This window comes from Ochotona curzoniae, unplaced genomic scaffold, assembly GCF_017591425.1.
Source record: "Ochotona curzoniae isolate NIBS_2020 unplaced genomic scaffold, NIBS_Ocur_1.0 patch345, whole genome shotgun sequence".
Lineage (NCBI taxonomy): Eukaryota > Metazoa > Chordata > Mammalia > Lagomorpha > Ochotonidae > Ochotona > Ochotona curzoniae.
This window is the reverse complement of record NW_024466912.1, coordinates 629,773-650,717: the sequence shown is the minus strand read 5'-3', so window position 1 is coordinate 650,717 and position 20,945 is coordinate 629,773. Positions and strand designations below refer to the sequence as shown.

The following is a 20,945-nucleotide window of genomic DNA, read 5'->3' as shown; positions in this document are numbered from 1 at the left end:
GGGAACAAGTCCACCTATTGAATCCCAGCGGTTGCAATGCAAGGACTTAGCCACAGGCTACTGCATTGGATTTCAAAGTACATAAATCTTAAAAAGCAAAATTATAAAGTGAAGTCAAAGACTTCAGACCCTGGTCTCCTGTAAACCTTGTGTCAGCACTACCGCCTAGCAAAGAGCTTGCCCCAAGGAATCGCAGAGAGTATCCAAGTAGCATGGCTAGGGGTTCAGGGTGAGCTGGGTGCCTGAGAACAGCAGCCTGAAGAAAGGGAAGATCTTCCCCGGGAAGGAGGCCTGGAAAGTGTAGATGTGGTCGTTGGTATCAGCGTCATAGAAGCTGACCTCCTTGCCCTCAAAATCCACGCAGACACCCACTCTCCTGGGACAGACCGGGAAGTCCTCCCCTATGTTGCTTCCAATGAGCGCCTGGCACTCCAAGTTGCTGAAGCGCAGCACCCAGAAGCCGCTGGCAGGCTCCAGGGTCAGGCTGCCCTGCCGAGGGGCCTGCTCCCACGCCACACCCACTACACAGGCCCCGCCCCTGGGTCCACTGCGCTCCACCTCCCAGGTGTGGCGGCCGGTGGAGAAGCCTGGAGAGCCCAGCACGCAACGGGACGGGAAGAAGCGCTGTGGCACTGCTGGATCCTCCGAGAACTTTGGCGGAAATGTATCCATTGTCACCATTTTCAGATCCTGGGAAAAGTTCAGGTCAGGATGGGCAGAGGCCGCATTGAAGGTCACGGGGGCTGTAGGAAGAGGAGGGGAAAGAAGCACACTGGTCAAGTCCCCACAGAGGAAGATTTTACCTTGCCAGTCATGTCCATGGGGATGGGTTCTGCCATCTGTGAGCAGGCAGGCCTTGACTCCTGTGTGGATTTCACACAGGAGGAGGGAAGAGGAGTGGGCACAGATGCAGGGACCTCGTGTGTCCACTAGAGAGCACCTCAGTCCATGTGAAGGCCAGAAGGCCAGCATGATTATGGCTTCTAAGAACAAGTGCTTCCCTCCTGGGAGTCATCCCCACGACAGCTGCCCCACATCCAGTCCCAGGAGACCAGACCTCTCCCTTAGCTCCCCTCAAGATGGAGCACCCAATTGTCCCTAGACACTCACTCAGTACCGGCTGGAGCACCAAAGAACTTGAGGGGCCTTGGATGCTCCAGGTGTTCCTGGTGTCAGTGTCACTAGCGTTCCCGGGAGCTCTTGCATAAAACACCTTGTCTCTTCGCAGGCTCAGGTCTGGCCTAGTGACATTCATCTCAAAGGAGAACTTAAATTGCCGTTTGATTTGAGCTGGAGTGTGGAGAGTTGAAGATGCCGGGTTGGCTATTAGGTCACCTTTTACAGAGAAGGAAAGAAGAGCCAGGCCCATTGGATCATGAGGGCAGGAATCCCCCTCTGTCCACACAAGCTCAAGGAGCTCACTACGGGGCTACCACCTCCCACAGTTAGTAGAAAGTAGACAGGGACAGAGTGGGTCTTGTCCTCCCCCACACCTCATGTCTGCCCACACCACCTGTGGGATGTGACACATCTTCAAAGCCTGTGGAGGCCACAGTGCTCCCTCTTCCATCAACCTCCTCCCTCTGACTCTCATCCCTGTTTTCTGTTCTTTCCCTTTTCCTCCTCAGGTTGGCACTGAGAACAGTCATTGGTCCCAGCAGCTGTGGTGAGGGCGAGGACACAAGTCTGCAGCTCCCTCTGCAGGCTGTGGCCACTGGCTTTGTATCCCCTCCAGCCCCACAGGCAGTCTCCTGTGTTCAAGACCAGACTCCTACCTGGGGATGCTGGCTCAGGCTGTGAGCTTCTGTCCATGTCAGGGTTATTTGTCTCAGGGAGGCACCCTAGGAGTTAGAGAGGGAAAGCTAACTTTGGTCTTGAAAGTCAGAGCCTGTGAGCTAAGCAAAGGCAATGCCCCATCCCAAACCCAGCCAATCCGGAGTAACTTGAGCCAGTGATCCCCAGTAGGCACAACCATTGCCCCCAAAGGAAGAGCGGAAACCTTTCAGTTGGCTTTAGGGTCAGCAGGAGTGGCAGGGGTGGGGGTGGGAGGAGGGTTGCTGCTAACCTGTGCCACTGGGCCCTTGGTGTGGGAAACACTGAGTTCCCATTGAAGGTGAAGTGTCCTGCCATTGTCCCTCCCACAGAGACCTTCCCCAGGAGCATGGTCATTGCCCAGCTGGGCAGTTAAGATGGCAGAGATGCCCTGCATCCAGTGCATCTAGACCCATTTTTATCTTCCCTGGCGCTGAGCAGGGGAGACATCAATTGATGACTTTTTATTACTTGGAATGTTTTTGAGTGGCTGTGAGTTACTTGAATCTAAAAGTATAAAATACCCCCAAGACCTGTTCTTCTCCCTTTGTGGGAGAAGTCACCTTCCTGTTTGGGGGTCTCACTCTTCCCCAGTGGCAGGAAGCAGCCCTAACCCCCTACTTACCACTCTGCCTGAGGATTGTCCTCTTGTCTTGAAGGAACTTGCCGTGGTCTTTCTTGCTTCCAGCCTGCAGCTGGTCTGTGGATAGGGAACGGAAGGCATGAGAGACTAGAGAAGTTGAGTAAGGAACTTAGGTTTACACCACAGTGCCCAGATGTGAATCCCGTAGGAGCAGTGACCTGGAGTTGTCTCTCACATTCTCAGATCACTTGAGATTTTTCAGTCTTGCTACCCAGCTTCCCTGATGTGGCCATGCAGCCCAGCATTGTTCAGTGGACATCTAATGAGATGTGGAACAGGAGCCACTCATTTTGGGGAACTTAAAAATTCATAGTGACTGAGGAGGAGTCAATATGGCTCATGGAAGTAGACCAGTGTGACCGAGGGTCCTAAAAGTTAGGGATGGGAGCAGACTGAAGTGAGCCCAAGAGGAAAAAATGTGGGGAACACTATGGGAAATCCCCCCAGTGCCGCCAGGACTGAGAAAGGCTGCACGCAGCAGTAAAACAGACACAAAAGACTGGGATTGTCAACCTGAGAGGGTCAAATAGGGTGCCCCGGGCTGCAGAGACTCCAGCAAAATTTGATGAGCAAAATTCAGGGAGCGAACCTTGGTGAGTCACTAACACAGCAATGTACCCACCCTTAGCAGGAGGTGAGGGGCAGGCGGATCTCGGGAACAAAACGCAGTGAAGAGTGTCTGAACTGATCTCAGGAACAAAACGCAGTGAAGGGTGCCTGAACTGAGCAATTCACGGCAGGCTTGATCTGGGCAGACAGGCCGGAGAGGGTGACTAGGCACAGAAACAAAGAGCCTGGGCGAACCTGGGAACTGGAACTCCCCAGCACTGGGCTGCAACAATCCCAGGGTCATGAGAAGCCCAAAGAAGGGAGACCTAATAGATACTGTAAACATCGCCCTTTTTTGAAGAGCTCACAAGACCGCAAAGTCCTGCGACTGAAAAACTAGGAAGAAGGGAACCCAGGTACCACAAAGAAGGAAAAAAAATCTAGGTCAACAAGACCTCAGGTCACCCACAAGGTGGCAGCAGAGGTCAAGGGTTAGAAGCAAGCAATATCAGAGAACACATAGACATGGGGAAAGCTCACAGGAGAAGAAATGAGTCAGGGGAAGGAGCCAGTACCAACCCCGAAAAATCACCAAAAGGCCTGTCAACCCCAGAGGTGACAGATGAAGACAAGGAATTCAGAAAATAATTATAAAACTCTTCAGAGACAATGAAAAATGATGGGAGGAGCTCAAGGAATTCAAAAATCACATGATCACAGAAAAAAAATTAGTCAAAAATAAGATCCTTGACCTGCAGCACAAAGTTGAGAGCCTATCCAACAGAATTAATACAGCAGAAGACAGGATCTCTGAATTGGAAGACACCCAGAATGAAAGCAGGCAGATTATCAATCAGCTGGAGAAAAACTTGAACAAGGCCAATAAGGCCATACAGGAAATGAAAGACAACATCAAGAAGTCAAATATCAGAATTATAGGCCTTCCAGAAGGAGTGGAAAGAGAGACAGGTATGCAACCGGTGCTTGATGAAATTATACAGGAGAACTTCCAAAACACTTGGAACATGAACCCAGTCCAAATCCAGGAAGGACAGAGAACCCCCAACAGATTTGACCCAAAGAGATCCTCACCCAGACATGTGGTACTCAAGCTCCCCTCCAACGAATACAAAGAAAGAATTCTGAGACTAGCACGAAGCATAGACAAGCTTACATTTAGAGGCAGGCCCATCAGAATCACTGCTCTCTTCTCAGAGAAAATGCTCCAGGCAAGAAGGGAATGGAATAAAATCTTTCAAATACTGAAACAGAACAACTGTCAACCAAGAATATTGTACCCAGCAAAGATCTCATTTGTATTTGAGAATGAAATTAGATACTTCCATAGCAAAGAGAAATTAGAAGAATATGCCAGCACAAAACCAGCTCTACAAAATCTCCTTAAAAATGTGCTAATCCCATAAAAAAGAAAGCAAACCATAAGGAAAGATGGCAAATGGAAAGACCTTGCAAGGAAAAACAATCAAACAGATACCAACACCCACAAAAACACACGTGCATGGCAGGACAAAATTGCAGTCTCAATATTAACTCTTAACACAAATGGCCTAAATTCATCAGTCAAAAGACATAGATTAATAGATTGGATCAACAAACAGGACCCAATTATCTGTGGTCTACAGGAGATACATTTAACAAGAAAAGATGCTAAGAAACTGAAAGTGAAGGGATGGAAAAAGATATTTCATGCCAATGGATGAGAAAAAAAGGCTGATGTAGCTGTCCTAATTTCAGATGATATAGACTTCAACATGACAAACATCAAAAAGGACACATTTTATATTGCTGAAAGAAAAGATCCATCAAGAAGTGATTACCATCAACATCTATGCTCCAAATTCACCCAGCTAGGTCAAGCAATTACTTATGGACCTAAGAGGAGACATAGATGAACATACAATAATCATGGGAGCTATGAATACCCCATTAATTCCAATAGACATATCAATGAGACAAGAGATCAACAGAGAAACTACAGAACTCACACACAAAAAATAGAGCAACTGGACTTAGTAGACCTTTATAGAACCTTTCATCCTAAGGCCACAGATTACACATTTTTTTCAGCAGTGTATGGCATCTTCTCCAGGATCGACCACAGGATAGGACACAAAGCAAATCTGACTAACTTCAAAAAAATTGAAACCATAGCATGCACCTAATCAGACCACCAAGGAATGAAACTGGAAATCAACAATTCAAAATGCCCCAGGAAATACATAAACTCTTGGAAATACATAAACTCTTGTTCATAAACTCTTGAACAATATGCTATTAAATGACCAATGGATCAAAGAAGAAATTAAAGATAAAATAAAAAACATTATGGAAACCAATGAAAACTCAGATACAACATTCTAAAACCTGTGGGATACCACCAAAGCAGTGCAAGACACAAGACAGCTCTATAGTATCCTATAGCCATTTAAAGGTGTATAGCAGCCCGTTCCGTATATAAACTAAAATAGAAATGTCGGACCCGGCACTGTGGCGCAGTTGGTTAAGGTCCTCTCCTTGCATGCCCGGGATCCCATATGGGCACCGGTTCTAATCCCAGCAGCCCTGCTTCCAGCTCCCTGCCTGTGGCCCGGGAAAGCAGTCGAGGATGGCCCAAAGCTTTGGGACCCTACACCAGCGTGGGAGACCCGGAAGAGGCTCCTGGCTTCAGATCAGCATAGCATCAGCCGTTGCGACTCACTTGTGGAGTGAATCATCAGACGGAAGATCTTCCTCTCTGTCTCTCCTCTCTGTATATCCGCCTTTCAATAAAAATAATAAAAATCTTTTAAAAAAATAGAAATATCAATGAAGTAGTCACAGGATGTGGTTAAGAACTTGCATTTTTAAAAACATATTTGTTACTCAATACCATGTCAATTAATTCCATAATATTGTAAATTGCTGTTGTTCTTATGTTGGGGCTCTTAATTGATAGGGATGATATTCTGCCAGCTCTACCTTCAAACCGGAGATGGTCTCCCCAACAAACTGCTGAATTTACCTGGACAATAAGATGCTGGACTCTATGCATGGTACATGCTTGCAATGGAAGAATCATGACTGGATTTGAACTGTAATACTGCAACAAGGTGGAGGAATCCACCTTGCAGGGGAGGGCACAGGGAAAGGTTTGGGGAACCACAAAGCCTATGAGAATGTGTCACATTATGAATGCAATGTAGTAATTAAATAATAACAATTTCATGGGGACTGGCACCATGCTGTATCAGGCTAATCTGTTGCAATGGCACATCCTATATGGACACAGATTCAAGTCCCAGGTACTCAATTTATGATCCAGCACCCTGTCTATGTTCTGGAAAAGCAGCAAAAATATCTGAAAAGCTTGGTCCCCTACAACCACATTTGAGATCAGGATTGAGTTCTTCCAATTCTCTGCTTTTTAAACAATAGTATTTTTAGGTTTATTTATTTTTATAGAAAGGTAGATTCAGAAAAAGGAAGAGAGATTCAGAAAAAGATCTTCCAACCGCAGGTTCACATCCCAAATGGCTACAGGAACCAGAGCTGAGCTGCTCAGAAGCCCAGAACTAGAAGCTTCTTCTGTGTCTCGCACACATTTATAAGTTTCAAAGACTTTGGATCATCCCATATGGAATTCAAGTGCATGCAAGTTGAGGATTTTAGTAGCTAGGCTACTGTGCTACCACCCAAAATGAGCCTTTTAAAATTTGTCTAAGAGGCCAGCATGATAACTCCATTGGCTAGTCCTCTGCCTGTGAACACTGGCATCCAATATGGGTGCCCTTTCATGTCCTGGCTGTTTCACTTCCAGTCCAGTTCAATGCTGGTGACCTGAGAAAGCTGTGTAAGATGGCCCAGAGCCTTGGGACTCTGTGCCCACCTAGGAGACATGGGGAAGCTCCTGGCTCCTGGTTTTGCATTGACACAGCTCCAGCAATTGTGGAAACTTGCAGAGTGTATGAGTGAGTGGAGGATCGTTCTTTCCTTCTCTCAGTCTTATTTTCCAATAAAAATTAATTTTTAAATTAAAAATCTGACTTTCCAATAAAAAACTTTTTTAAAAAGTTCATTTTAGTTCAAACAATTTTAAGTATTCTTGTACATATTTTCCATAAACATTTAAACTAGCTTCCTGTAATTTTTATTAAAGGTTTTTATTGGAAAGGCAAATCGGATCTTACAGAGAAAAGTGAGAAAGATCTTCTATCTGCTAGTCTACCACCACCACCAACACCACCACCCCCAAATAATTGCAACAGCAGTAGCAGAGCCAATGTGAATCTAGGAGCCAGGAACCTATTTTGGGTCTTCCGTACGGGTGCAGGGTCCCAAGGCTTTGGGGCATTTTTGTTTCCTTCCCAGGCCTCCTATACTTTTATATTTTGTGGTATTGGAGCCTGTGTTGTGACATAACAAGTAAAGCTGAAATCTGTGATGTTAATATCCCATTTGGCCACCTCTCCATTGGGTGATCATTTCTACCACACCACTTTCAATCCAACACCCTGCAAAGAACTGAGAAAACAGCAAAAGATGGCTCAAGTGTTTGGATCCTGCCATCCTTGTAGAAAACCCACATGGGATTCCTGGCTTGTATTTCAGCCTGGCCCAGGCCCTGCTGTCTCAATCATTTAGAGAATGAGCCAGCACATGGATTGTCTCTCCTATTCTTTTCTGTCTCTCCTGTTCTCTTGATGCTCTGCCTTTCAAAAAAAAACAGCCAATCATTGAAATCATCAATAAAATGTTAAAAAATAAACAACAGCAAAAGAAAGAAAGTGGAGATTCACGCATAAATGGGGAGGATGCTTATTCCTGGGGGCATTGCCCCCATATAGTGCATGGGAGATTTGGGGGAAGAAATGCTCCTGTGCTAGCCCGAAGAACAAGGTTCCAATCAGCCACCATTACTTTTAGCTTAGAAACACACACCCATCACATTGAAGGACATTCCTACAGACACCAACGCTTAATCCTAGTTGCAAACCAAGAGTACTCTTATGAAAATGTAACTCAATACCCAACCTTACACTCTGTCCTGGCTGATCTGTTTTCCTGCAAGACAGAATCTTCAAAACATCATCAATTATGAATGCATTTTCTGTAGTAAGAAATAGAAGTATGTATCACAGTAACAAGGAAACAGACAACCATGGGCTAAAGATCATAGAGCCAAAAGTCCTGGGAAGGCATAACCTTGTTCTTCTGCCCATGGTGACGGACCTAGGCCAGGGGGATAACACAAAAATCAGCGAGCGACATTATAGACAAAAACCATGTGGAACAGAGCATGGGAAAATGCCTGAGGCAGGCATGACCAGGCTCATAGACCCTGGATGGGATGGATGCTGTGATAGCTGCTGACAGGAGAGACTCTTCCAGGTGGGGAACAGAGGCCCTTTCAGCCTCTTTCTTACCTCCACATTTCCTCAGGCTCTCAATCACGGAGTCATGTCTGGACTTTGCTTCATTGAGTTGTTGATCCAGGTCCAGAGGAATTGGGGTTTTGCTGTGAAACTGAACCTGAAACTCTTCACTCCTAGGAGAACAGGCAGCACTGAGTGGGAGTCTGGTCCTTTGGACCCAGCCTTGTGAGGATGGAAACATGGCAGTGGTAGTGGTAGTGAGTATCAAGGACTAGGGAGCATTGAGCTCCCTAATGATAGGTTGTCACTGATGATAGGCTGGTGTGAGAAGCTGCCCAAGGAGACTTGGACGTGAAAGGGGAAGGAGAAAAGCAGTGGGAAAGAGAGAAGGGACCAGGAGGCATCCAGCTGAGCAGGGGGCCTGGAGGAGGACCAGGGAGATGGGGAGAACAGCTCAGGTCTCTCACAGCAAACTCATTTGCTCAGCTCAGATTTTCCTAATGCAGCATAAACCTCTGAGTGCAAAATCCCGGGGTGTGGGCGTTGGTGAGCAGGTAACATTTGAGATTATCTGAAGCTAAGGTGGATATTGATCCTTGAATGATTCAGGGGGCAGCATGCATGTGGGCTGACCATCATACCTTTTCAAGGTGCCTTTGATGTCCTGGAAGAGAAAGACAAACAGTATGATCTCAGCACTAGCTGACTCTTGTGGCCATGAGGAGCCGAGAGGCAAGTAGGTGTGGGCAGAGCCAGAGGGTTGAGAACATCTCTGAGACTTTTCTGTCTCTTCTCTCCCCTGTTCTCACTCACAGGGACACCTCCATGAAGTGCTCATATGACTCCAAGTGAAGACATGGTTAGACACCAACAAGAACCATTGACGATTAGAAAGAGAATAACATTTTGGAAATAAATTTTGTCTGATACTTAAATTAGCAGGGGAGCCCTATACACTGGGCCAGGGAAAAGACAGGAGTAAATTTGCATGAAATTACTTGAAAGAAAAGAATGAACATTCCAACCAGCACAATGGTTCACAAAACCCAGAAGAAGCTTCTGGCTCTTGCCTGGCACAGTCCAGGCCACTGTGGCCATTTGGGGAATGAACCAATAATAGCAGATCTCTCTCTCTTTTTTACTGTCTTTCCCTCTCTCACTGTAACACTGCCTTTCAAGTAAATAAATAAAACCTTTAAGAAAAAAAATTTCTTTTGTGGTCAATATTTTGAAGTCTATTTACAATTATTTTGCACATGGATTTTTAACAAATGGGAGATTTATTTTTGTTGGAAAGGCAGATTTACAAAGAGAAGAAGAGACAGAAGGAAATATCTTTCATCTGCTGATTAGTTTCCACGTGGTTGCAACAGATGGAGCTGAGCTAATTCAACACCAAGAGACTCTTTTGCATCTCGCACATGGGTGCAGGGTCCCAAGGCTTTGACCTATCCTCTGCTGCTTTCCCAAGCACGTTAGCAGGGAACTGGATAAGAATTGAAGCAGCTGGAATCTAACCAGAATGCATATGGTATGCTGGTGCTACAGGCAGCTTCTTAACTCACCAAGCCACAGCTCCAGTCCCACATATTTTAAAATATAATTTTCATCTATCTGAAAGGTAGAGAGACAGAGACAATTGAAAGATGCTCCATCTGCTGCTTTATTCCCTAAAAGCTCACAAAACCAGGGCTTAGCCAGGTGGCAGTCAGGAGCCTGAAACACAGCCCAGGTCTCTCACACTGGTTGCTGGATCCCAGGACTTGCCTCATCCACTGCTTCCTTGCAGGGCCAACATTAGCAGGAAGCTGGGTGGGAAGTGGAGGTAGGGTTCCAACCAGGCTCACCCACACGGAACATGGAATCTCCAAGTCGCATGTCAAACACTGCACCAAACACCTGGCCTTCTGCATGCTGAAGCTCTTCCTATGTGGCTTGCAATACATTTCTAAATTATACATGTGGTTCATGTTACATTTCTAAATTATGCTGGGCAGTAACTGACAGTATATTTCTAAATTATTTATGTGGGTTACCTATTCTAAATCACACATGTGGCTCATACTACTGTTCCAAATGACATATTACCATTTCAACTCTTTCTGCTGGATGGTGCGGCCCTAGAGGTAGTGTTGAGGATTCTGCCAGGCACAGGTGTGCTGGCCAGACACAATCCCCGAGCTCTGCTTTGCAGTGATTCCACCCCTGAGAGCTCACCTGCAGCAGCTGTCTGGGTGGCATCTGCTGCTTGGCCTTCAGAGTATCCATGAGATCCCTTAGCAAGCTGAGCTGCGCCTGGGTGTCAGCGTTATACTGCTCACACTCCTTGACACCATGTTGAGCCTGATGCTCGATGTTGGACAGGAGGAAGTTCTTATTCTCGTCCAGTACCTGCTGCAGGTGCTTGAATTCTGTGTGGATCCGTTGCTTCTCAATATTCACCTGGGCCTTGGTACAATTATAGGGACATAGAGAAGAGATGTTCTCAACTGACATTCCACTGATGCTATTCCATTTTAATTTTTGTATTTGATTATACTGAGTACCCATGTAGAACTTGAGAATAGATGAGAGCAAACTTTCTTTTTTTAGTTTTGAATTTTATAGTACAATTCCATAGGGTCTGGGATTTCCCTGCCCTCTCCCCAAAATCTCACCCCCAGACTGGTTTTCGCACCACTGAATAACCAACGCATGGGTGAAGAAATGAAAAAGAAAACACAAAAGCCTCTTGGGTAAAATGATACCACTGTGTGATCCATGAGCCAGCAATGAATTCAACAAGAGAAAAGAAACTATTTGAAAGAAATGAAAACAAAACCAAAAACATCAAAACACATGGAATCCAGCCAAACACAGGATGAAAAGGGTTACTGATCTTACAGTTTACATGAAGGCTGCCTTATGTCAGAAAGAATATATGCCATTTGTTCTTTTGGGATTGACTTATTTTACTGAGCATAATGGTCTTTAGTTGGGACCATCTGGTTGCAAATGGTATGATTTCATTCTTTTTAACGACTGAGTAATATTCCATGGAGTAGATGTACCACAGTTTCTTTAACCACTCTTTTTTGGACAGACATCTGGGTTGTTTCCATGTCTTTGCTATTGTAGTTTGTGCTGCTGTAAATATAGGATTACAGATTCCCTTCTCATATGCAGATTTCATTTCCTTTGATATATTCCTAGGGGCAGGATAGCTGCGTCATATGGCAAGTTTATTTGTAGTTCTCTAAACATGCTCCATACTGATTTCCATAGTCGTTGTACTAGCCTGCACTCCCACCAGCAGTGAATAAGGGTACCTTTACCCCATATCAATGCCAGCAGGTGTTGTAGTAGAGTTCTGAATGTAGGCCAACTTCACTGGAGTTAGATGGAAACTTAATGTGGTTTTCATTTGTGTCTCCCTAACATTTGGGGAGCTTGAACATCTTTCCATATGTCTATTAGTCATTTGAATTTGTTCTTTAAAAAATAATGCTCATTTCCTTCACACATTCAAAGTTTTGTTTGTTGGTTGGTTGGTTTGTTTTTTACTCTCCCTGGGTTTCTGAAGCTCTTTGGGAATCCTGGATATTAGTCCCCTATCACTTGTGAAGTGTGCAAAGATTTTTCTCCCATTCTGTTGGTTGCTTTTTGATGTTGTTAATTGTTTCCTTTGCTGTGCAGAAGCTTTTTAGTTTGATGTAGTCCTGTTTGTTTATTTTGTCTTTGACTGTCTGTGCTTTTGGTGTCTTTTCCAAGAAGCCTTTCCCTGTTCCTGTATCTTGGAGAGTGCTTCCTATGTTTCCTACTGATTTCCACAGTGGTTGTACTGGCCTACATTCCCACCAGCAGTGAAGGAAGGTGCCTTTCTCCCCACATCCACTCCAGCAGGTGGTGTTATTCAAGTTCTGAATGTAGGCTAGTCTCACTGGAGTTAGGTGGTACTTCAACATGGTGTTCCTTTATATCTCTGTGACGGCTAGGAGCCTGAGCATCTTTTCATATGTCTGTTAGCCATTTGAATCTGTTCTTTTGAAAAACGTCTGTTCATTTCCTTCACCCATTTTGTTATAGGTTTTTTTTAAATTTTTGCTCCCTGGGTCTGAAGTTCTGTGTAAATCCTGGATATTAGTCCCCTATCACTTGTGTAGTATGAAAAAATTTTGTGCCGTTCTGTTGGTTGCTTCTTGATGTTGTTAATTGTTTCCTTTGCTGTGCAGAAGCTTTTTAGTTTGATGTAGTCTCATTTCTTCATTTTAGCTCTGGTTGCCTTTGCTTTTGGCATCTTTTCTAAGAAGTCTTTTCCTGTTGCTGTATCTTGGAGTGTGTTTTCTATGTTTTCCTTTAATAGTTGGGTGATTTCTGGGTGTAGATTTAAGTCCTTGATACATTTAGAGCTGATTTTTGTGTAAGTGACAGGTGCAACTCTTGCTTCTTAATTCTACAAGTTGCTATTCAATTGTCCCAACAGCATTTGTTGAAGAAACCGGGCTTTTTCCTGGATTATTTTTAGTTTTCTTGCCAAGAATTAGTTGGCTACACATGTGTGGGCTCCCTTCTGGTGTTTCTATTCTGTTCCATTGATCTTCTTCTCTGTTTCTGTACCAGTACCAGACTGTTTTGATGACCACTGCTCTGTAGTATGTCTTGAGGTCTGGAATTGTGATTCCTCCAGCTTGATTTTTATTTTTCAGGATAGCTTTAGCTATTTGTGGTCTCTTGTGATTCCAGATGAACTTTTGCATCTTTTTTCTATTTCTGAGAAGAAGAATATTGCTGGGATTTTGATTGGGATTGCATTGAATCTGTATATTGCTTTTAGTAATATGGTCATTTTGATGATATTGATCCTGCCAATCCAGGAACATGGTAAGTTTCTCCATCTTCAAGGTCTTCCTCTATTTCCTTTCTAATGCTTTATAGTTTTCATCATAGAGGTCTTTCACATATTTAGTTAGCTTAATTCCTAGGTATTTAAGATTCCTCTCCTCTATTTTAAAGGGGACTGTACTTACAATTTCTTTCTCATCCATGGAATTATTTGTGTACACTAGTGCCATCGATTTGTGTTCATTAATTTTGTATCCTGCTACCCTGCCAAAGTCTCTTATTAGTTCCAATAGTGTCTTGACTGAGTCTTTTGGTTCTCCTACGTAGAAAATCATAATTTCATTTTCTCTTTTCCAAGTTGAATTCCTTTAATTCTTTTTTTTTTTTTTTTTTTGCCTAATAGCTCTGGCAAGGACTTCCAATACTATATTGAAGAGTAGTGGTGACCGTGACATCACTGTCTATTTCCAGATCTTAGATGAAAGGCTTCTAATCTTTCCCCATTGAGTATGATACTAGAGTTGGGTTTTTCGTGTATTGCTTTTGTGTTATAGAATGTTCTTTCTATGCCTATCTTGCTTAGGGTTTTCAGCATGAAGTGGTGTTGAATTTTATCAACTGATTTCTCTGCATCTATTGAGATGATAATATGGTTATTATTTTTCTATTTGTTGTTGTGATGTACCACATTTATTGATTTGTGAATGTTGAATCATTCCTGCAAACCAGGGGATGAATCCCACCTGGTTTGGATGAGTGATCAGCCTGATGTGCTGTTGGATCATTTTGCCTAGTATTTTGTTGAGGATCTTTGCGTTTATGTTCATTGAAGGTATCAGTTTGTATTTCTCTTTTTCTGTTGTTTTTCTGTCTGGTTTTGGTATTAAGATGATACTGGATTCATAAAAAGGGTTTGGAAAAATTGCTTTCTATTGTTTGGAAATGTTTGCATGTCCTCCTGGTTCTTTTGACTTCTTGGTCTCTAGTTTGACTCCCTGATGGTCTGAGAAGATGCGTGATATAATTTTGACTTTTTAAAAATTTGCTGAGGCTTGTTTTGTGGCCTATAATATGGTCATTTCTGGAGAAGTTTCCATGTACTGATTTTAAAAAGAGTGTATTGTCTGCAGGATGAAAGGTTCAGCAGATATCAACTATGTTCTGTTGTTTCCTTGTTGAGTATCCGAACTGTCGATTTGTCTGATGTTAAAGGGGGTATTAAAGTCCCCCAATAATTATTGTGTTGGAGTCTATTTCTCCATTTAAATTCATTAATATTTGTTTCACATAGCAAGATGCCTTGGCATTTGGTGTGTATACATTTATTATGGTGATATCTTCTTGCTGAATGGATCCTTTGATCATTATGTGTGTCCTTCACCTCTTTTAATGTTTTTCACATTCAAGTCTATATAATCTGTTATTAGAATGACTATGCTATTTATTTTTCCTTACCATTAGTTTGGAGTATCTTTTTCCATGCTTTCACTTTCAGTTTACACTGATCTTAATTGGTGATATGTGTCTCCTGTAAGCAACAAACAGATGAGTTTTGGGTTTTGATCCAGTCCTCTAATCTATGGCATTTGATTGATGAGTTTAAGCCATTTACATTCAATGTAATATGAATGGGTAGAAATTGGTCCTGTCATTTCAGCAATGGGTTGTTGTTCGATTTAGTCTTCTGTTGGCCTTTGAGGGGGGTGTTCTCCACATTTGCCTTTGATTTTGGTAGTTGCTATTCCTTTTCTCTTTCAAGAGGACATCTTTGAGTATCATTTGTAGGGCTCATTTAGAAGAGGCAAATTCTGAGAATTTTCTTTAATGTGGAAAATTTTTGTCTCATTTTCAATGGCAAAATAGAGCTTTTCTGGCTACATTATTCTGGGCTGACAATTTTTTTTCTTTTAGAATCTAGAATATGTCACTCCATTCTCTTCTGGACTGTAGCGTTTCCACTGAGAAATTAGCAGTATATCTAATTGGGATTCCTCTACAGGTCACTTGATTTTTTTCACGTGCAAATTTAAGGATGTTTTCCTTATGTTCAACTGAAGAGAGCTTGATTATCATGTGTCATGGTGAAGTTTACTTTTGATCAACTCTGTTGGGAGTTCTGTGCCCCTCCTGTATATTGTTTTCTAATTCTTTCTCCACATTAGGGAAGTTTTTGTTTATTATTTCATTGAATACACCTTTAACTCTAGCTTCTCTTTCTACATGTTCTGGAACTCTCATAACTCTTATATTGGACCTTCTAATCATGTCTTTTAATTCTTGGATACTTTTTTTTAAGCTCAACTCAGTTCTGTTCCAGCTTTTTGTTTGTTTCCCCCTGGTGACGGGAAATATCTTCCAACTCTGAAATTCTGCTTCACTCATTCTGTTATTAAGACTTTTCACTTTACTTTTAATTTGTTCCATTGTGTTCTTAATTTCTAATATGTCAGCTTTTACTTGATTGATTGCTACTATTTCAGTTGTGACACATTCCTTAAATTCCTTGAATCATGTATGTGCTTCCCATTGTTGATAAGAAGCTTTATAACAAGTATTCTGAATTCTATATCTCCCATTTCTTGATGTCCTCCTCAGTTAACTCAGCTAAGTCTGAGGAGCTTTTGCTCCTTTGCTCGAGAATCTTCAGTAATATTTATTGTGCCTTTGTCTCTTCTTTTACCTTTGGTCACTGCTGTTCTTGTTAGCAGGTTCTTCTCCTTAGGGTGGTTTCTAAGTTGTGTTACCACAGGTCTGCAAGTCAGTTTTATGTAAACAAGCAGTGTCCTAGAGTAGGGAAATACCAGCTATGCTAAATAACTGGATTGTTGGTGGCGCTGATCTTGCCGACACCAGCTGGTCATCAAGTCTGAGGGCCGCCTGCTGAAACTATTTTGGGTGGAGCCTGTAGAGTGCCACAATGGAACTATTTTCTCCAAGGGACCTGCATGAAGCTAAAAGTGATTTTGCTCTCAGTTTAAGTGCTTGCACAGCTCAGCTATGGTCCCAGCAGTCCCTCAGTGTCTGGTCCTGTGAAAATGGCACCTGTTCGCTACTGATTTAGCACATGTGCAGTTACCTCTGCTCCTCCCGACCCTCTCCCCCCCCTTCAGTCTTTGCCCCTCTAAACAAAATGACATCTGACAGGGCACTGATGAAGATCTGGAGTTGCTGGCTGTCAGATCCAGGTACCACACAGTCCCTGCAGGATGCAAAGCTGGCACTGTTTTCCCTATGGGATAAGTTCAGTGTGATTAGCCAGAAATGAGCCCGTTCTTGACAGTCCCTTCAAATCCGCACTCTTTGCACTACTACACAAAATGGTGTCCCATCTGGCGTTACTGAGAGTCTGTGATGTGAGATCCACCCCGTCCCTGAATTTTGTCTTGGAGTCACTGCTCCTGCTCTCCTCATTGTTGGGCCAAACACATCAGCAGTTCTTTGCCTGTATTCACTTCTGAAGTTCCCAGTCAACTCCCACACTCACCTGGCTGCTGCAGACACTCTAGCCAGTACAGGATCCCTGGTTGCCACTGGATGCCCAGATGGCCTGAGTCCAGATCACTGTTCTCTGGCTGCTGGTGCATTATCCTATCACTGCAACACTTCTCCACCATTGCCCCTACTATCCTGTGTACAGTGGTCTCCAGGTACTGCCATGCCAACTGCCTGACCTATCTTTTCCTGGAATCTGTTCCCTGTGTTTCACCCTAATGATTCTCCATCATCCCAAACCTGTCTGCACCCTATACCGCCATCTTGATGACCAAGAATAAACTTATTTTTTCCTTAGAGATTTTTTTATTTGAGAGAGAGAGAACTTCTCTTTGCTGGTTCACTCTCTGAATGCTCACAGCAAGCTGAGGTAAGACATATTGAAATCATGAGCCAGGACCTCCATCCAAATCTCCCACATGTGTGCGCAGGGGCACAAGCACTTGTACCTTCTTCTCTTGCTTTCCCAGGTGCATAGGCAGGGACCTGGATTAAATATAGAGCAGCTGGACCTCAAACAAGTACTCAAATGTGATGCTTTTGTCAAAGGAGGCACATTATCATACTGTACCATGATTCAGGTCCTGAGAACTCACATTTAAAAGCACTTCTCACAGCAGTGCTGTTGTAAAGCCCATTAAGACATTGTTTGCAACAAACAATTTGAGTGCTGGTTCAAGTACCGGCTGCTCTGCTTCTGATTTAGTTCCTGCAAATGCACCCTGGAAGACAAGAGAAAATAGCCCAAACACTGGGCTCCTATCACTGCATGGGAGACATGGATGAAGCTTGGAGTTTCTGGCTTCTGCTTAACCACCTCCTCACCACCGAGACCATTGTAAAGTGAAACAATGAGTGAAAACTTTGTCTCTCCTCTAACACTCTCACTGTTACTCTTCCTCTCAAGTCTTTAATATTTATTTAAATAGAAACACTTCCTTTATGCTTACTGCCACATTCTGCTATCATTTATGTCATCATTTTTTGTTTCAAGAGTTTGCGTAAAACTCACTTTCTGAAAGTTTGTTCAGTTTTAAATGTTTTCATGTAGTTTTAAACTTTTTTCCTTTGGCACACAAAAACAAAGAAACACAGTTTGGGGTTTTTCCTTACCATGAAGTGGCTGATCTTCTTGTCAACTTGAGCCTTCATGTGTACCAGTTCCTGCTCCTTTTGCTCCAAGATCCCCACATGCAACTGGATCTGCTCCTGTGGGGAGAGGGACCTTCAGTCAAGGCTCTGCCTGGATTGCCCTTGGGCTCATAAAGCCATCTGCCTTCTCCAGAGAGCAGATAAGAAGCTCCTGCGAGTCCTGGGAGTAAGTGTTAATTCATACCCCTTTCTTCAGCTTCGGGGAAGGGAGAAATATGAACCTACATGACCTAAAAGAGAAGAGGATTGCTGTGTCTCTTTAGAGTAATGTTTGGATGATGCTTCAAGACTGTCAAACAACTCTCAAAACCACTCCCTCACCTGTTCTACCAAGTTTCAAGAGGTACGTTTGGGGTCTGCTGCTATTGACCTGGGAAACCAATGAAGGATGGCCCAAGTCCTTGGGTTCCTGCATCTATGTAGGCTACCAGGAAGAAGCTACCAGCTCTCATTTGTGACTGTCTCAGCTCCAGCTGTTTCAGCAGTTGGTGGAGTGATGACAGAAGACCTTTCTCCGTCTCCGTGTCTCTGTCTATCTGTCTGTCTGTCTGTCTGTCTCTCTCAATATACCTTTCAAAAAAAGAAACCTTTTTTTTTTTTTAAAGAGATGTAAGTTTGATTTGAAGGGTGAGGCATCTGAGGCTCAGAGAACCCAAAAGATCCCTTGAAAGTCACACAAACAACTTAAAATCTGGACTTGAGCCCCACATCTTTTTTTATTTTATGTATTTATCTTATTTTTAATATTGCTTACATACTTGAGAGGGATGCATGTTTATGTGCATCTCTGAATACGGTGGGAAGGGTCAAGGTATAGGAAGAGGTGAGTGGGAACTATATTTCAACTCTTTTTTTCTCCCTTGTCTGCTGGGGCAGTTAGTGGGGTAAATGAGGGGGGCTGCTCCTTGATGTCAAACTACATGTGACATGACATGATAATGTCTTAGAGACCCCAATGTGGAGTCCATATCTTCTGAATCAAATTCCTATGTCTTGGGACCAATGCATGGCTCAAGAGGCCAATCTTCCCCATTCAAATGACAACATCCCATATAGCTGCAGGTTCACGTCCTGGTTGCTCCCCTTCTAATCCAGTTCTCTACTTATGGTTGGGGAAAGCAGAGGAGGATGACCTAAGTCCTTGGGACTCTGCACCCATGCGGGAGAGAGACATGGAAGAGTCTCCTGGCTCCTAGCTTAGGATCAGCTCACCTCTAGAAATTGCAACCATTTGGGAAATGAGCCAGTTTATGGATCATCTTCTCTCCTTCTCTCGGCATATCTACCTTTATAATAAAAATAAATAATTCTTCTTTTGTAAATCTGTGGGGGACTGACGAGATGGCCTAATTGGCTAATCCTCCTCTTGCAAGCACCAAGACCCTATTTGAGTTTCAGTTTGTGTCCTCATCCAGCTCCCTGTTTCTGGCCTGGGAAGTAGCAGAGGATGGTCCAAAGCCTTGGGACCCTGCACCCAACTTGGAGACCTACAGGAAGTTCCTGGGTCTTGGCTTCAGATCGGCTCAGTTAGGACTGGCACTGCACCTGGGGAGTGAACCAGTGGATGGGAAATCTTCCCCTCTCTGTCTCTCCTTCTCTCTTTTTTCCATCCTCCATTATTCCCTTGTTTGCAAGGACAGCAGTTCCTTGGACTAGAACCAGGAGCTCAGTGGACCTGGTTAAGTAGTTCTTGCAATAGCCACAGAGAACAAACCCACAGAAAGGAGACAACAGTTTGCAATCTCCACCAAACTCCCATTCGCAAAGTGGAGCCTCCGTGCTTACCTGGTGATGCTCGACAGCTTCTTCTATCAGTCTGGATTCATGTAATTTGTGGTCCTTTGAGTCATGACACACCACACAGAGGAATTCCCCATCTGCTTCACAGACATAGTGCAGCTTCTCCCCATGCTTTGGACATCTCAGCTCCTTTTCTTTCAGCTGCCTCTCAGAGGGATCCATAGCTCGAATTTTCTGTATCAGATTTGTCAACAGCCAGTTGGGTGCATATGTGTCCCTTTTCATAGAACTTTTGCAGAGGGGACATTTGATGTGATACCTAGAAGCTTCCTGAAGCTGAGTGATGCAAAAATGGCAGAAGTTGTGCCCGCACTCAATGGTGACAGGGTCCTTCAGAATGTCCAGGCAGATGGGGCAGGTCACTTCCTCTTCCAGATTGGTAGAAACCCATTGGCTGGCCATGGCAGAACATCCAGGCTGATCCTCATCTGTAGGAATCCTGTAAGTTGGCAGTGGGCACCAGTGCCAAAAGAGAGAAGGAAAGAGAGCAGGCAGAAGTCAAAGAGTCTGTCAATCAACCATGGGAGCAAAGTGGGAGGAAAAGAAGAGAGAGAAAAATGTGATTCAAAGGAGTAAGATTTTCAGCCCAGTGAGCATTCTGTAGAGGGGAATCAGAAGGACAATCCTCTCCAGTCACTTCTTAGGAAAAAAATGGCTACTGAGAAAGTATATTTGCTGGTTATAAATATGTTAGATGATATTGAACCTTGGACTGGTTGAGTATAAGGCAGGTGACTGGATCAGAAGGGCCAGGGCAATAAAGTCCAGTCACAGAGGACTTTCCAGCAGCATTAGAAAGAGGGTGGAGTAGTTGGGTGGCAAGGCTTTGGGCATCTCCTACAGGTACAGCCAAACTGAGAGAGAGAGAGAGAGAGAGAGATGGCAGGGAGATTAGATCTACTACAGGTAATGTGGCTCCTCTTTGAAGAATCTTTTGAAAACATGGAAGATACAATCACCATCACAAACCATTCCTCTCTTGAGGGATTCTCAGTCAAGTGGAAGACACAAGGAACTTCCTTTCTGTTTTTGTTTTAGTTTCTTTTGTTTTGTTTCAGATTTACTTATCTCTGAGACAGTTACAAAGAGAGTGATGGAGAATCTAAGGAAGACAGAGATCTTCTACTGGATGATCCCCAAGATGACCACAATGGCCAACGCTGAGCCATTCCAAAGCCAGAAGCCAGGATCTTCCTCTGGGTCTCCCACATTGGTGCAGACGCAGGTACAAGCACTTGGGCCATCCTTCACCCCCCGCCCCCAGTCACATCAGCAGGAAGCTGGATTGGGAAGTGTAGCACCCA

The 20,945-nt window shown here is 43.8% G+C and overlaps 1 protein-coding gene across 1 annotated transcript; it reads right to left on the bottom strand.

Annotated features, from left to right (window-relative positions):
- Positions 1 to 216: 216 nt before the first annotated feature.
- On the bottom strand, positions 217 to 20,043 carry LOC121167189 (E3 ubiquitin-protein ligase TRIM31-like). The gene is made up of 7 exons (XM_040996579.1): positions 19,627 to 20,043; positions 17,803 to 17,898; positions 10,594 to 10,824; positions 9,018 to 9,040; positions 8,428 to 8,549; positions 2,438 to 2,512; positions 217 to 743 (listed from the first exon to the last, which is right to left on the bottom strand). Exons 1-7 carry the CDS (start codon positions 20,041 to 20,043, stop codon positions 217 to 219), a joined length of 1,491 nt encoding a protein of 496 aa, XP_040852513.1.
- Between the last annotated feature and the right edge of the window lie 902 nt (positions 20,044 to 20,945).

Coding starts and splice junctions, on each gene's coding strand:
- LOC121167189 (XM_040996579.1), bottom strand. CDS start 20,043: ATGGCCAGCCAATGGGTTTCTACCAATCTGGAAGAGGAAGTGACCTGC. Junction 10,825..17,802: donor AGAAGATCAGCCACTTCATG/GTAAGGAAAAAC, acceptor AATTGTACCAAG/GCCCAGGTGAATATTGAGAA. Junction 744..2,437: donor GACAATCCTCAGGCAGAGTG/GTAAGTAGGGGG, acceptor CTCTTCCTACAG/CCCCCGTGACCTTCAATGCG.